We start from the raw sequence: 17,609 nt of genomic DNA on the forward strand, positions 1-17,609 counted from the left end.
AAATTAATTACAAGTATATAGGAAAACAAACTACAATAGAACAAATAGGCTGCTACATAAATTGCATAAAGTAATCAAATGTATAAAAACACTGCATGGTCTTCACTGTGTAAATTAAATAGGTAACGCTTTAGATTACAGCCCGGAAAGTACTGCGTAATTCACTTAAGACATAAATGCCATGTGATGGGTTAATGTCTCTCCACAGCTCTGAGCTCCGCTGTGAATTCCCGTGTATTTTACATTATTCCTGAGAGTATGAGCTGGTCAGATGCACAGACGTACTGCAGACAGAAACACACTGATCTCGCCACTATTGATGACCAGGCGGAAATTGCTGAGCTGTTAACTTACCCCAACTTTAAAGAAGTCATGTGGATTGGACTCTATCGGAAGACAGTGACTTCTCCCTGGATCTGGTCCGATCAGAGCAAATCCGAGTTCAGATTTTGGAGTAGCGGACAGCCGAACAACTCTGGTGGCAACCAGCTTTGTGTGCTCATATATTCTGATGGATCCTGGAACGACGAGGTGTGTCTGGAAAAATGGCCATTTATCTGCTATGGTGAGTTGTTTGCAATTTAACTTAACTGCTCATAGGATTGATTTTTTATATCGGAACAATATATTGTTATTTGTAGCATTTATTTTTATTTATTGTTTTCTTTTTTCTGTATTTGATAATTCTCCACGGCACACCTGACAGCCTGTCACGGCACAATGGTTGGGAAACACTGCATTAACTTATGTTAACAGAGTGTTGCCTTATTAGTAAATGTTAGAAATTAACATGGTAAATGCTGTACAAGTAATGTTCATTGTTAGTTCAGATGAACTAATACAGTGAACTAATCTGAACAAATGAGACCTTACTGTAAAGTGTTTTAAGGAAATTTACATTTTTCTTAGACAGCTGCTTGTCATTGCCACTTATTTTAACTTCTTTATTAGCCTGAGAACTTCTTCATGTGTGTTTCTCTCACAGAGATGAAGAGACAGATCGTGAGATTGGAGGTGAAATCAAGTCCAAATTTGAATTTGAATGATCCTGAAGTGAAGAAAGAGATTTTAATGAAGGTTAGTTCAATACACTGAACATTGAAGATATATTAATGACTTACCAAGAGCCTTGTGTGATAAAGGTCTGTGTTCTTCAGATAGAGCAGATGCTGAAAGAGAAAGGACTGACAGAAGAAGCCAAACTGTCGTGGAAACTGATTTCTGGAGATGAAGAAAATGTCTTTCAGAGAATATGGTATCAGAAGAATGAAGTTTCTAAGACGCCCTGCAGCAGAATCAGGAACTGACCGTCTCATTTTAGTTGTAAATGTTCTGGCTGAGAAAGTTATGAACAAACCTTCTTCCAGTAACGTTAACAGAACGTTTGTTCAAAGTTAGCTGGTCTTTTATAATGTATAAAGCACAAAAACATAATTTAAACGTTTAGTTTGATGTTAGTCTAACATTTTTTAAATGATAATACTTGTTTCAGAACGTCCATTCAAAAGTAACGTTCCTGTTTGCGTTATGATGAAATGTAATGTCTGCGTAACCAAGAAAAAACACTTTTAAAACATTAAAAAAACTGGATGTTTTGAACGTTTACAGAACATTCAGAAATTACGTTTTTTAGCTTGCTTTAGTAAAACGTTGTTAGCATATGCTTTTGTTAGCTGGGTAGCTGCTCTCTGTCATATGTGCACTTCTGTAAAGCTGCAAAAATAGGATTTGTATGTTTTCTATAACAATAAATCATCCTTGCATCTTACACTGATGGTTTAGCCAGACTTTGAATGCATTTGCATTGTTAGTTGAGTCTTGTTCTGACCTAAAAGATAAATGTAAATGTAAATTGGAAAGCAAGACATGACACCTGTAGGTTAACACCTGTCCTGTAAGTAGTTATGAAGTAGTTATGTTGTACAATTATGCAAAACTATGTGTGACAATAACAATATTAACAAAAATATTTTCCACAATCATTAGACCTTCTGACTTCTGACTATTCCTGACTTAGCATGTTGTATGCTGCAACTATTACAAAAAAATTACACCTATGGGTCAGTAGTGAGCGGGCGCTTAGGGTAAAATAGTTGCAGTGCACCCTCTGACTATTTCAGAACTTTTGTTGTTTGTGATCGTGAGCGCACATTCACGGCGTGACGTCTCAAAGCGACACCGGGTCCTTAATGAACGAATATTTGAAATGATGAGATGCTCAGAATAATCAAAGATCTAAATTAATTCATAATCAATATTTATGATTATTTTCTAATCAGAAACACAATCTAAATTTGATTATCATTTGAAATTGGAGTCAGATTAAGCGTGGAGCTAAAGTAATATTGAAACTAAATTCCAATAAATTAAGTGAACTTCACTGGAGCGCTGAAAAGACATACACTCATTATCCCTTCGCCAGGCCGTTGGATTCCGTTGTTGGGCCAATGGGTGGTCCTTACATAATGTTCATGATGCAGTAAAAAGCTGCCATTTACAACAACAATGTTTTATACCATTGCTAGTTAAAGTAGGAGTGAAAATCAAGTTTTAATGTTGTTTATATGTTTATGTGGTGTTTTTAATGTGCTTTAAGACAAACCATGTGTAAATTCATAAGTCGACACCATTGCTGAGTATTTTCTCCTTAAAACTGCAGTGAACCAAAGACAGTCTCAAAAACAAGCTTTGAAATCACTGGTGTTTCTGACGTCACAAACTACCTTGTAACCAATCAGATCAACGTGTGATCGTCAACCAGTGGATCTCTGAGCTGAGTGAGTGAGTGGAGGCGGGGCTCATACCTGGGTATCAACGAGACAACAGGTGTGTATTGGTAATAGGAAAGTTTTTGACTGTGCAAGAGCATGCAGGACGGTACAGGTTTGTGCTAATGCATGTTTTACTATGGTTAATTGGTAAAGAGTGATGTTTAAGAAAAAATATGGACAGTGTGTGCGCTATATCTGCAAGGTATGGACTTCATATTTCTATGTTGTGAACTAGAAAGAATTAGACACCACAGGAGGCTAATTGGCAAAAATGTTATTAACTGAAGCACAATAAAGAAAGACACTGTTTGCATCTTACATCTGTGTTCATGGAGTTTGTACGCATCTATTACTTGCTCACTCTTGTTACCAATACCAGCGGCTTAGTGGAATGCTGCAACAGTAGTGCTCATATTTGTGTTCTTTCTAATCCATTTATACTGTTCTTGCATTTCTGCAGAGGTGGACAAAGTACACAACTTCCTTACTTGAGTGAAAGCACAGATACTACTAGTCAAATATTACTCCGTTACAAGTAAAAGTTGTAAAGACTGATTTTTACTTTAGTAAAACTACAGAAGTACTTGTTTTTAAAAGTACTAAAGTAAAAAGTAAATGTCAATGCATTGTTTTATTATTGTTGCATTGTTGTGTGTAATACTTACAGTACCTTATGCCTGAATCTCAGTCTATATCTGCCTGCCCTCATATCAATATCACATTTATTTCTAGAACACAGTTCCAGTAGTGGGATTGAATGTGAGATTGAATAAGTCACTCAGTAATGTCCACAATGGTTTTGGACACCCAAATGGCTGTTCCCTCAAATAGTGTCCTATTTAAAGTTTTTTTTGGCTTTTAGTATGAATATGTTAGCCTTACTGTTATAAGCTAGTGTGCTCCAAAACAATGACAAAATTTGCATTTAGAAGACCAAACCCAACATTGAAAATGAAAATCAGGTTGATGTCAGAATCCAACGTCAGATTGAAATTAATGTCCAACGTTGGACAGACGTTTTATTGTGGTTGAAAATGAAAATCGGGTTGATGTCAGAAACCAACATCAGTCGGGTTCTAACGTCAACTCGACTTTCATTTCCAACCAAAATGAAACCCCTAAAACCAAAATCATCCCCTGACTGACGTTACTACTTTCTACTCAAGGAACTTGACAGAAATGTAGTGGAGTAAAAAGTATGATATTTGTACTTACAAGTTTAAGTAATGTTTCCAGAAAAAAGAATACTCAAAAAGTGTACTTAAGTACAGTACTCCGGTAAATGGTCCACCTCTGCATTTCTCCTATATAGGCCACAATCTAAGAAATGCAGCATGCACACAGAAGACATCTGATTATGCAAGATTATGCTGATGTTGGATATATAAGCAAATAAGCTCCTGAATGAATGCAATGAAAAGAAAAGGCCACAAACTTCCACAGCTTCTTAAACATCGGTGTGTTTTTAGTGCACATGCTTTACTTACTTCACACTTTATTTATCAGTGGATTCTGGATTCTTGCAACAAAATAATCAAAATGATAAATTGAGATTTTAGAGTCTCAATAACTGTCTCATTTACTTTAGTCCATTTGAATTTGTCCACTAAATGCAAAGTGTCTGCTTCAACCAATACTTACCTGTCAGGGTGCAGATTTCTTGTTCAGCAAATTTAGGTGTTTATCAATCCTAACATGTGATCATCTCTAACATGTGAAGACAATACAGAACACAATTAAATCACAAGGAGAAATACAAAAAAACATCATAAATTATCAGCTACAGATATTCTCTCTTCTCTCAAGTAAAATGTTTCGTTATTATTTTTGTGCCATAATTAACTACAACAAAACAAATTTCTTAAGCATCTTGTGTAAACCACATTCTGGTTGTGTTTGAACGCAATTCACATCTCCATTTTTAATTGGTAAATAAGCACTACATGGATTTCGTACAGTTTTTTACTCGCAGTAAATTCCACGGTGTTCTTATGGGAAGCAGAAGAAAAAAAAACATAATTTGTTGCAAAAGAATCCATAAACAAAAATTATCAGATGATATAGTTTTCATCATCGCAAAGAAAACCGTTTGACTAAAGTCACCACTGACCAAAACTGGTTATTTGTTGTTAATAGATTTTGACCAATATAGAATAGAGATTATGATTTATAATACATTCTAGGAAAAACAAAATTTAGACGCACACAGACATCAAGAATCAGCATATGAATCTCAACAATGATGACATAATTAATGCTGCAATGCATGCTGGGAGTCATGAATTGTATACTATGGTGGCTCCCAGCATGCATTGCTGCACAAAGTATGTCACCATTGTTGAGATTCATATGCTGATTCTTGATGTTTTTGTGTTTTTAAAGACTTTTTATTGTAACAATGTTTTTAAAAATCAAAATTCATAATGTTTGATCTCTGGCAAGAAATCATTGTTGGTAAAAATCTACTAATAAGAAGTAACCACTTTTAGTAAGTGATGACATTAGTCAATAATTTTTCATTATGATGATGAAAAATATCACCTGATCATCATTGTTTATGGATTTTTTTGCAACAAAATTATGTTGCAACAAAATTAAGTCAAACTGCCCAACTAAAGCAAACACCTATCACCATAATGGTGACAAACATTTTCAATAAAACATCAACATCTTAACCTCTGTTGATTCTCAAAAAGAACTGAAGATGAATGACAGAAATAAAGTCAGTCTGGTTTATAATAAGAGAGATTTAATGTCTATTCAGTTGATTTCATCTAAAGCTGTGGCTGGAAAGTGATTCTGCTCGTTATCATCAGATGTCTTCAGTAATCAAAATATCATCACTCAATTAATCACTGAATATCTAATTAACTAACACTGCTTCAGTGTTACTTTAACACCCTGCTGGTGGTTCCCATATGACCACTGCGCTGTGTTAATCAGTGTTAATTTTGGCAGCCATTTTTGATTTAGTCTTAGTCTTCATCTTCAGACAAAAATGCTTATTTGTCTTAGTCACATTTTAGTCATTTTGTCTTTCATAGGTTTAGTCTAGTTTTAGTTGACAAAAAGTCATTGCATTTTTTTGTTAACTTTTAGTCATTACTTTTAGTCAAACTGCAGCCACTGACATTAATTTTGGTATATATATGATATGTAGTCTTTAGACAAATTTTTTTATTATAATTTTTCTCTCTAGGCCAATTCAATTAAGCTCATGAGAAATTAAAATTAAGGTAACAGGCTGTATTGACATTGCACTCTTTAGCAGTAGCACTTGTGCAATTCTACCCCCTCTCTTCCACTTAGACTGTAACACCTTTTCCAGTAAGGGACAATATTTGCCCCCTTTAATCGATTTTTCCAGTTCATTTTTTACCTTTATAAATACCTTTATAAAATAATTAATGCTTTAATTAAAACAATGTTCAATAAATATGCAATTATTGTAAAAACGAAGTGATATTTTTAAATATTAAATAAAAATCGCCAGTAGGTGGCGGTAAGTCAATATCTTTATGAGTGAGTCATTCATTCATTCAGTAAGCAAGTGGCTGTATTTATGAACGGGTCACTGAGTCTCACGATTCGTTCAAAGCCACAGATTTGTTCACAAATCACCGCTGTGTGCGGCAATTCCCTTTCGTGGTCACTACGAGTTATGTCAGTGACGACGAATGGGGTTTTGCATAGAAAGCCTATCACCTTCGAGAATTAGAAAACAAGCCATGGGTCTGCGGATTTTGCACATGTAACTCCGCCCCACCTCGTGGGTATATAAGGAAGTACGCTGGCATCAAGCAGTATGTTTTCACATCGGAGCCAAGGGCACTTCACTCCACAAGCCAATCCTGAGTTTATCTTCATCTCTTCACTCTTCGAGACGAGCGACTCTCCGGTGTTGGTGTGACGGCGATCTCCAGCAAGTTCACATTGCTTGCTGATCTGTGCAGTGGTCTGCCAGTGAATGTGTTTCTCCCTGGTCACTTCAGCATCTGCAGAGTTTTCCTCTCACAAAAGAGCTTTGCACACGGCACGTCTTTTCAAAGATGCCTCGCCTGTGCACTTCTGGTTGCGGTCGGTCTATCTCTGACTCTGATGGGCACAGTCGTTGCTTTGTGTGTTTGGGCATTGATCACGCTAAAGATCATTGATCATGCAACATTACGGTCGAGACTCAGTGACCTCGCAAGAGGGAGAGTCCCCTCATCCACACCCCGATCTACGGTCTCCACGAGAGGTCGTACTTCGGCTGGTGGCCAGGGTGACCTGAGGGTGACGGTGTGGACTAACATGCCGACGATACGTCCTCGACCCACATCCCCCTCTCAAGTGTTGCAACCCGCGAGCGTTCAGACGGAAGGTTCCTCTTCGGAGGTCCCACGTGTCTCTTTTGGCGCTCCAGGCAATGATAATATGTCCATCGCAGCATCACAAGGTGGGCAGGAGTCCTTGGGAAGTGATGATTCGGCTGTGCTGCCGCCTTCGGGTGTGCCAGCATTGCCCGACTCGGATCCCGAGCTGACGGCCATGCTTTCCCGGGCCGCCGCGAGCATTGGGATAGAGTGGAACCCTCCGCCCTGTCCTCAGCGCTCGCAGCTGGATGATTGGTTTTTGGGTGCGGCTGCTGATCCCCGTCATGACCCAGATAGGCTTTCTGTGGACAAAGCATTTTTATGCATATTCATCATTTTTATGAGCTGTACATGTACATGACACAGTTAAATGGTGTTTCCTGTGTGGTTTACAGTAGGTTTTACCTAATAAAACCACTGTAATTATGAATTATGACCTATTAACGCATTGACCACAGACAGCCTACAGAGATCCCGTCAAATAAGTTACAGGTTGTCACGGAATGGTAAATAGTAAAGCGAGGATTCAGGTGCAAAAAAATAAGGATCTTTATTAAGTAATAAAAATAAACAAAACAAAACTACAAAAAAAACTCCCCGTGGGGGGGAAAACAAGACAGGCATCTGGCAAAACTGGAAACACGAGGGAACATAGACAACGAACCAGCACAGGACTGCAAACACAGGGAGACTAAAATGCATTGACCACGGACAGCTCACAGAGACCCTGTCAAATAAGTTACAGGTGGGATGCTGTTTTTGACTTAGAAATTTTCAGCGGTTGAATTCCTGTAAGGTTTACGGGATTTTCACCATAGTTTCTGACGTCCCGTCTGTAACTTATTTGACACACTGCAAAAACTCAAAATCTTGCCAAGTATATTTTTCTAATTTCTAGTCAAAATATCTCATCACACTTAATATAAGACAAAATCACCTAAAGACCAAGATTTAAGTGAGATAAAGGAGCTTGTTTTTAGACAGTGCATCTTGAATATCTTGTTAAGTGATATTTTGGTTAAAATATCTTGTTATCTTGTCATATATCAGATGAAACAAGCTTTTTTGACATGTCATAAGGTTTTTAAGCTGCTGTGTTATTTATAAAAGATGAATCGTCTTGTTTCAAGAAATAGACTTGACTTGAATTGAGACATCAAATCTGCTTTATTGAAAACTGCAGGTCAACATGCCCAACTCACAACAACTCACAATGCAGAGTACAGTGAGTACGTATAATATTTATGTATTGACAGCAAAAAAACGTAATTTATTTACGTATAAACAACTTTACCGACGTACAAATTTGTATGTATTCCTATTTAACTTATGCATATTAAAATAGTGGTTTTGACTCTATTGCATTCAATTGTCTTATCAATTAAATTTTCAGTCGCATTTATTAATAGTTTAACGTTACTCATAAATAATAACATTTCGCTCTGTTCGTGCCTTCTGCTGCAAACTCGTTTTGGAGGATTAGTCTACATGGTGTTAAACAAGAATACACTTTAAAACCTTAAAAATACCTTCTTTAATCGTTTAACCATTTTGTAATATTTGGTTTATTTACCGTGAGACACAAAAGGCGTTTTCTCCTATAGACCCATAATACACTAAAACACAACATAAATTCACAAAAGACATCAATTGTATTAGATTGGTGTAATCCAAATCTTTAGAATCCATGTGTTGTTTGCAAGAAACAGATCCAAATTCAGCCCTTTATCCAGTGATCTTCATCATTTCTCTCAGCAGCGACCGTAAACGTCAAATCCCGGCATCCCGCGCTCGTGGTGAATTCAAAAATTGCGCCCGAAGCGTTACGCCATGTTTTACGGCAGTGATATCAAACGCTCATTGGCTCTCGCATGCTTCGTCACAGATTGCGACATGCCGTGTTTAAGTTGGTGTGCTACATTTGAAATGGAGAAGCGTGTGCGCCTTCACAGAGCGAACAGCGAACCGAAACCGGATTAACATTTTCATGGATTAATAACTTAAATTCTGCTCTGTAACGTTACCTCAAACAAAACTATTATATACTGCCAGAGAGGACTGCAACACATCGTCATGTGAACGACTTTTGGTACCGGTTTTGACATTTTCTCACTAACTAAATTATTGTGATTAAACGTGTCTGTTGTTTTTCTTTATAATTGTAGTTACGTAGTTTTAAGAAATGGTTAGGTTTAACGTTAGGGGTAGGGGTAGGATATAGTGGCTCAAACTATCTTTTAATGCTATATGGTTAATAAAACTGCCATTTCCCTACATAGGCCTACATGTCCATTACGTTTTATCCTTTTAATATAGTCTATAAAATGGGTATGTTTAAGTGTGGGAGTAGGGTTAAGGGATCTTACATTTATAATCTATAAAAAATGAAGCTGTTTCCCTTTATGCAGGCCTCTGGGACTTTTTGCTGTTTAAATAATAATAATAAAAAGGTTAAATGCAAGTCTATTTTTCACTTTTTCTGTCTAGTAAACAGTAGTTAAAGTCTTGACTCTAGAAGGTAAAATGTCTTGAATCTAGAACAGTATTACTTTTCTTGAGCTTACAATAAGGTAAATAAGCTACACTTGAGATGATGACAGGATGGTAAATTATGGCTTATTATGGCAAAAGAGCACTGCCTAATACGAGTCAGGAATGCTAACTTCAAGACATTTTGTCTCAAAAATGCCAGTTTCCAATCTTATTTCAAGTTGGTGGTGACTTAAATCTAGAACAGTGTAACAATTATAGAACTAAAAATTAGTTAAATACACTTGAAACAAACAGTATGACAAAAAAAAAAAATGCTACTTTTGAGGGGAAAATACTATTTTTGAGCATGACAAGCTTATCATGAGACACATAACATCACAATACTAGTAAAATATAGCAAAAAATGAGTTTTCCCAGCTAATTTCAAGATCACTCATATCTTGTAAGGCTTAAATATAATGTCTTATTTCAAGAAATCTTACCAAGAGAATTTTTACTTGTTCCATTGGCAGATTTTTTTTGCTTATTACAAGCAAAAATATCTTGTATTAATTTTTTTTTTTGCTTATTTTTGGAGTGGCCTTTTTTCCAGTGCAGGGTCCCTGCAGGCTGTCTGTGGACATGTAATTTCAAGGCTAATTATGCATAATTATGAACTGTAAAGTACCCCATGTTGGATTGACTTTCCTGTGCACTGTGCTGCATGTTTTAAGCAATAAAACAATTACAATATGAATTATGACCTATTAATGCATTGACCACAGACAGCCTAAAGAGGTCCCATCAAATAAGTTACAGGTGGACCCTTCCTGAGCCCACCTGTAACTTATTTGACAGGGTCCCTGTAAGCTGTCTGTGGATATGTCAATTTAAAGGTTGTATCAGCGATTGTGGGTGACGTCACTTCTGTTTGTGTTTGAAGCGAGATCCCAAACAAACCAAGTTAGCTTGCCCCTCCCTCCCATTTCGTGCATCATGAAAAAAACGATCATGCTTCGCTCATATTTTTTCAAGAAGGGTATTTTCACACACAGTTCACATCCAAACAAGTCAGCACTAGCAGCTACTCACCTGTCCAGAAGAAATAGTGCAACCTCGGCGTCCGATTTAAACATTTTCAGTTCTTTAAGTTCTCTCCACCTTTCAAAAGCCTTCCCGATAACTATTCGTGTCTTGGAATAAACATGATGGTATTCCCTCGCCCTAATCCTCCTCCTCCTCTTGGGGATTGACTCAGCCATGTTCAATTTCTCTTGTTCGTTGATAGACGCTGGCTTCTTCTTCAGCTCCGACTTCGCATGCAGCCGTGCATGAGCGTAAAACCTCACAACAGGGCCTTTCGCGGTCGTGCAGGCGGTTAGGGGGACGAATAGGCCGTTCGCGTGAGTGGGCGTGGTCAGGGGGTGGTCAGGGGGACGAACAGGCCTTTCGTGGTCGGTGGGGGTGGTCAGGGAAATTTGTGAAAAGGCGGTATCCTGTATAAAGTTCTTGTAGACATTTGGTTTTATAACGTTGATATGTTGGTTTTTATAACATTAATGATGCCAAATCCAGTAAATTTACTTCAGTAAACAGGGAGGGACTGGTTGACACTTCAGGACTGCGTTGTCATTGTGTCCAGGCGCGGGTCCTTCATCAGATCTGGATACGGCCTGGATCTGGCGGACTGCGGTAAACCTCGGATAAACAGAGAGACTAATATTGATCTGAGATTTCATCGCTCTGCTGCAGAATTTCAACACCATCAACATTCTGATAATATTAGATCTAAAGTATGATTGTGACAATGAGTAGGTTTTTTGGAGAAGTTTAGGAGAAGTTTTTTTGTATTTCCTAATTCGGGGAACAGACACAGTCTCTATATGATGATATCTAGGTAAAAGAGACTCTATGTGATGGGATTTATTCATTGAACAAATAAACATGATGATCATTTACCTGCAGCAGTGGACTTACTCAAGTTATCTTTAATGCAAAACGCCTCGGTTACGACTGTAACCTCGGTTCCCTGAAGAGGGAACGAGCGTTGCGTCGAGAATGACGCTATGGGGAACGCTTTGCGTGATGACGTCTTGAAGCACATGTAAAATCAGTCCAATGGTGTGGCGGAACGTCAGAGGCGGGTGACGTCACGTACCAGGAAGCTATAAAAGCCGGCCTGAAACAGAAAACGAAAGCTTCGTATAGTCTGAAGTCGGGCTGACAGGCATGAAGGAGATATGGCAGGGCGACGCAACGCTCGTTCCCTCTTCAGGGAACCGAGGTTACAGTCGTAACCGAGGCGTTCCCTTTCAAGGGAACTCGCGTTGCGTCGAGAATGACGCTATGGGGAACGTCTATACCAACGCCTCCATAGCTACAAGTGTCTGTCCTGTGTGAAATCTGGAGAGCAGCACTAGGAAGACAAAACATGAGACCCTGGAGCAGAGTCTAGATCCAAAGAGTAGAACCTGACGAAGGTGTGCGGTGAGGACCAGCCTGCCGCATCACAGACGTCCTGTAAGGACACTCCTGAAATAAGGGCCTCCTCGTAGAGTGTGACCGGACAGCCAAAGGAGAAGGCTGCCCAGCCGCCTCATAAGCAAGTGAGATAGCCTCGACCACCCACTTGCTCATTCTTTGCTTAGACACCGGACCTCCCTTGTTAGGGGACCCAAAGCATACAAATAACTGATCACTTTTACGCCACAGGGCAGCTCTGTGGACATAAGCGTCTAACGCTCGAACTGGGCAAAGCAAATTATTAGCCTCCTGGTCCGCATTCTGAAAGGGAGGAGGACAAAAGGCCTGCAGAACAATAGGTCTGGCCACATTAGTGGGGACCTTGGGGATGTAACCCGGTCTAGGATGAAGAAAGGCTTTAACCATACCCGGAGCAAACTCCAAGCACGACGGAGCAACTGACAGCGCTTGGAGATCCCCTATTCTCTTGAGAGAAGAAATGGCGAGAAGGAACAGAGCTTTCAGAGTCAGGAATTTCTCAGGAACCTCCTCAATGGGCTCAAAGGGGGCCAGGGAAAGGCCTTGCAGCGCAATGGACAAATCCCAAGGTGGCACCCTAGAGCGAACTGCAGGCCTCAGCCTCCAAGTGCCACGAAGGAAACGAGATACCAAAGGGTCTTTCCCCACAGACATTCCACCCAAAGGAATGTGGTAAGCACCTATGGCCGCCACATAAACCTTTAAGGTGGACGGGGTCAGACCTGCAGTGAACCGCTCTTGCAGGAACTCCAGCACTGTACCAACTGGGCAGTTAACTGGGTCCAACCGACGGTCACTACACCAAGAAGTGAATACTCTCCACTTCAGGGCATAAAGTTTCCTCGTGGAGGGAGCTCTGGACTGTAGAATGGTCTCCACAACCTCAGTTGAGAGACCTGACTCTATGAGCTGGGCCCCCTCAGAGGCCAAGCCCACAGGTTCCACAGTTCTGGCCGAGGGTGAAATATCGAGCCCTCCGCCTGGGACAGAAGGTCCCTCCTGACGGGTAGCTCCAGAGGAGGCCCGTCGAGGAGGGACACAAGATCGGGAAACCATACTCTGCCCGGCCAGCGCGGGGCTATAAGAAGCAGGCAAACCCGGTCCCTGCGAACTCTCTCCAGAACTCCCGGGAGCAGAGCAACTGGGGGAAAAGCGTACAGACGTAGCCTCGGCCACGTCTGCACCATAGCATCCAGTCCCAGAGGAGCTGGATGCGTGAGGGAGAACCAAAGTGGACAGTGAGACGTCTCTCGAGACGCAAACAGATCCACTTGAGCTTGGCCAAACTCCCTCCATATTAGCTCCACCACCTCGGGGTGGAGCCTCCATTCCCCGGGCCTCGGCCCCTGCCTCGACAGAGTGTCTGCTCCTATATTCTGAACCCCGGGGATGTAGGCTGCCCTGAGCGACAGCAACTTCCCCTGGGACCACAAGAGGATATGGCGTGCCAGATTGGATAATGGGCGCGAGCGCAAACCCCCTTGGTGGTTGATATAGGCGACTACCGACGTGTTGTCCGTATGCACTAACACATGGTGTCCCCTGAGATCTGTGATAAAGCTCCTCAGAGCCCGGAAGACAGCTAACATCTCTAGGCGATTGATATGCCAGGAACGATGATGGTCTTCCCACAGACCTTGAGATGAGCGACCCTCCAGGATCGCTCCCCAACCCGTGAGGGAAGCATCCGTCGTTAGCAGTTTGCGACGACAAGGAGCTCCCAACACTGGGCCCTGGGACAGGAACCACGGTTTCTTCCACATAACCAAGGCACGTAGGCATCGCCGCGTGACCTTGATTGTGCGAAAAGGGTTGCCCCTCGGGGAAAACCCCCTGGTCCTGAGCCACCACTGCAGGGGCCTCATGTGCAGCAGTCCAAAAGGTATCACGTTGGAAGCTGCTGCCATGAGACCCAACAGTCTCTGGAACTGTTTGACAGTGAGTAGCTGGCCTAGCTTTACACTTTTCACAGCTGCAAGGATGGACTCTATACGTGGCGGTGACAGGCGCGCCTGCATCGACACTGAGTCCCAAACCACGCCTAAAAAAGTGGTCCTCTGGAGTGGAGAAAGCACACTCTTCTTGGCGTTCAGCCGTAACCCCAGCTCTTTTATGTGGGCGAGAACAACATCTCGATGTTGAACCGCCAACTGATGCGACTGAGCTAAAATCAACCAATCGTCGATGTAGTTCATGATGCGAATACCCTGGAGGCGCAGCGGCGCCAGAGCTGCATCCATGCATTTGGTGAAAGTGCGGGGTGATAAAGCTAGGCCGAATGGAAGAACACGATATTGGTATGCTTTGCCCCCGAAAGCAAACCTCAGGAACTTCCAATGACACGGACGGATGGAAATATGGAAATATGCGTCCTTGAGATCTATCGTGACAAACCAGTCCTCGGACCTGATCTGTGGCACGATCTGTCTCAATGTTAACATTTTGAACTTGAGCTGCATGACTGAATCGTTCAGAACTCGAAGATCTAAAATGGGACGCAATCCCCCGTCCTTTTTCGGAACAATGAAGTACCGGCTGTAAAACCCGGTTTCCCTGTCGGAGGGAGGTACATATTCTATGGCCCCTTTCTCTAACAGAGTGTTCACTTCCTGTTCCATGACCAGAACCTGCTCGGGGCCCACCACTGTGGGCAGGACCCCCATAAACCGAGGTGGGCGTTTTTTGAATTGTATCTGATACCCTTTTTCCACGGTCTGCAGGACCCAACGAGAAACATTTGACAGTAGCTTCCACGCTGTCAAAGATTCTACTAGAGGTACCAGCCTCTCGAGACTGGTTTCTGGATTTTGTTGTTGTTGAGCAGTCAATTCGTCGCCCTGTAACGGCGCACCGGCAGGGAACGATCGAACAGACTGCTCTAACACCCTCCTCGGAGGGGGCGGGCATCCCGAGGCCACTACGTTTCCGGGTGGTCCTTGAGACATGTGCTCGCCGGAGACCGCTGCGCCCTGTAACACCGGAGGCGGCAGGGTTAGCAGAACGGTCCCCTGAGGGTACCGAAGAGAGACGGGCACCGTAAAAAGAGGTGTTAACCGCTCTGCTTCGGGGGGGACTACCCTCATTAGTCCTGAGCCCTCGGACGTCAGGATTTCTTCCCAGCAGCCTTCTTGGCGGTAATAACGGTCCGCAGATCCGCTTTACCCCTCGAGGACTGCTGGGTTTGAGCGCGCCCTCCGTGTCCCCGAGATTTTTGTGGGGGAGCACGGGAGGACACGCTCTGTTTCTGAGTGGCACGGTGCTCAGCGCTCTTTCTAGAGGAGTGAGGCTGCTCCCGCTCAGCAGCCTCATAGAAAGAACGGCGGGGGAGAAGTTTCTGGAGAGCAGCAGCTTGCTTAGCGGCTTCTTGTGATTTTGCTACCGCAACACTAACTGCGTCACCAAACAGACCAACAGTGGAGACCGGAGCATCTAAGAGAACATGCTTTTCTTTATCCTTGATATCACTTAGATTGAGCCACAGATGCCTCTCAGTGGCCACCAGGGCTGCCATAGACCGCCCGATAGATTTAGCGGTCTCCTTGGTGGCCCTGAGAGACAAATCTGTGGCTCTGCGAAGTTCGGCCACAGTGTCAGGACCAATTCCCCCGCCCTCCTCCAAATCCCCCAATAATTCAGCCTGATAGGCTTGTAAAATGGACATCGTATGCAGACACGCTGCAGCTTGACCAGCGGCTGCATACGACTTATGAACCAGGGAAGATGTTACTTTAACTGGCTTAGAGGGAAGTGTAGGAGCTTTCAGAGAAGATGCCGTTGCTGGAGAGAGATAGCCCGCAAGCGTCTCTTCCACCTTCGGCATCTCCCCATAACCATACTCTTTATATTTAGATATTGAGGAGTAGTGAGATGTTTGTGGTGTATAAACTCTGTGAGACACTGGTTTCGCCCACGATCTCGACACCTCGGTGTGGAGATCGGGGAAAAACGGCAGGCTCCTGCGCTGGGGCTGCGCACGAGATGGCAGGAAGCGTTCGTCGAGCTTACTTTTCGAACGAACGTCCTGCCTATCTTCTGGCCACTCAATAGACAGTCTGTCAACAGCTCTAGTAATGACATCGAGCAGTTCCTCAAACGCATGAGACTGAGGTGGCGAATCCTCAGACTCAGCTTCAATACTCACAACATCCAACTCCTCAGAGCTGGATAGTTGCAGTACTGGTACCTCTATCGGGGGGGAAGAAACCGCAGCGCGTGCTTCCACACCCTGATAAGAGGCACTGGATCTATCAGACGGATGCTGAGATAAGGCAGAGCCCGTCTCAACATCCACTGATAAATCCATCTGTGAACCCCAGGTCTGAGATCGACGCCGTGCCTCGGCAGCGGCGGGACCCGAGCCCTGGGGAGCGTGGTCGGGATTGAACCGAGCCAAGCGGGATTGGAGCGTACGCAATGGAAGCGCACAGCAATGCACACAGTCACCACCCTCGAGTGCTGACTGGGCATGCTCCTCTCCCAAACAAACAACACAAAGAGTGTGTGTGTCACCTCCCGTTAAATAACGCGGGCAGGGATGGACACACACTCTAAACTGCTGCTTGCCCGCCATACTGATAATATATATATTGACAGACAACACCAAATAACAAGACAGATTTACACAGAGCGCAACTGAAGACTCAGAAAGCTTTCGTTTTCTGTTTCAGGCCGGCTTTTATAGCTTCCTGGTACGTGACGTCACCCGCCTCTGACGTCCCGCTACACCATTGGACTGATTTTACATGTGCTTCAAGACGTCATCACGCAAAGCGTTCCCCATAGCGTCATTCTCGACGCAACGCGAGTTCCCTTGAAAGGGAACCTGTTGTCTGTCACAGATGCAAAATCTTTCAGTATGGCTACACTAATTTCCATTTGAACTTTGCTACAACATAAGGCTCTTCATTCAAATGGCCATGCATTTACATGGAAAATAGCCAGTGACTTCTTGTATCACGTACATCTTAAAGGGCAACCATTAACAAAATCAAACTCCTCCTTAATGAAGGATGTATTTGAAAAAATGCATAGGATTTATATATATATATATATATATATATATATATATATATATATATATATATATATATATATATATATAGGGCTGGGAATCGATAAAAAAAAAAAAAAAACTAATTAATTGCACAATTTGCTGTAATTAATTGCATTTCCCCCAAGCTTGTAATCATCAATATTTAAACTTAGAATCACCTAATTAAATGAAACAACACAGGAAAATAAAGGAACAGAAAATAGCCCTATATTAAAATAATATTAAACATCAGTATATCAATATATTATTCTTTTTCAATAATCAATCAACATAATCAATTTAATAGATTATTATTATTATTTTTTTTTTTACTAATTATCACAATAAAATATACTCCTACAAAGCTATTATTACCAGAGCATGTGATCAGAGCAAGTCATTTTACCATTGTTGCCCAGTATGACTATACCAGCTCAGTAGGGCTATTGCAAACAGAAGTCTACAACAGAGAAATTT

The 17,609-nt window shown here is 42.0% G+C and overlaps 1 protein-coding gene across 1 annotated transcript; it reads left to right on the top strand.

The window, feature by feature from the left end:
• Window positions 1-247: 247 nt before the first annotated feature.
• On the top strand, window positions 248-1,767 carry LOC311078525 (C-type lectin LmsL-like). Its single transcript, XM_084107357.1, has 3 exons — window positions 248-565; window positions 986-1,077; window positions 1,158-1,767. Exons 1-3 carry the CDS (start codon window positions 259-261, stop codon window positions 1,305-1,307), a joined length of 549 nt encoding a protein of 182 aa, XP_083963483.1. The 5' UTR covers window positions 248-258; the 3' UTR covers window positions 1,308-1,767.
• The last annotated feature ends 15,842 nt before the right edge of the window (window positions 1,768-17,609 follow it).

This window comes from Abramis brama (assembly GCF_963993115.1).
Source record: "Abramis brama genome assembly, chromosome: 3".
In the NCBI taxonomy this organism is placed as follows: domain Eukaryota; kingdom Metazoa; phylum Chordata; class Actinopteri; order Cypriniformes; family Leuciscidae; genus Abramis; species Abramis brama.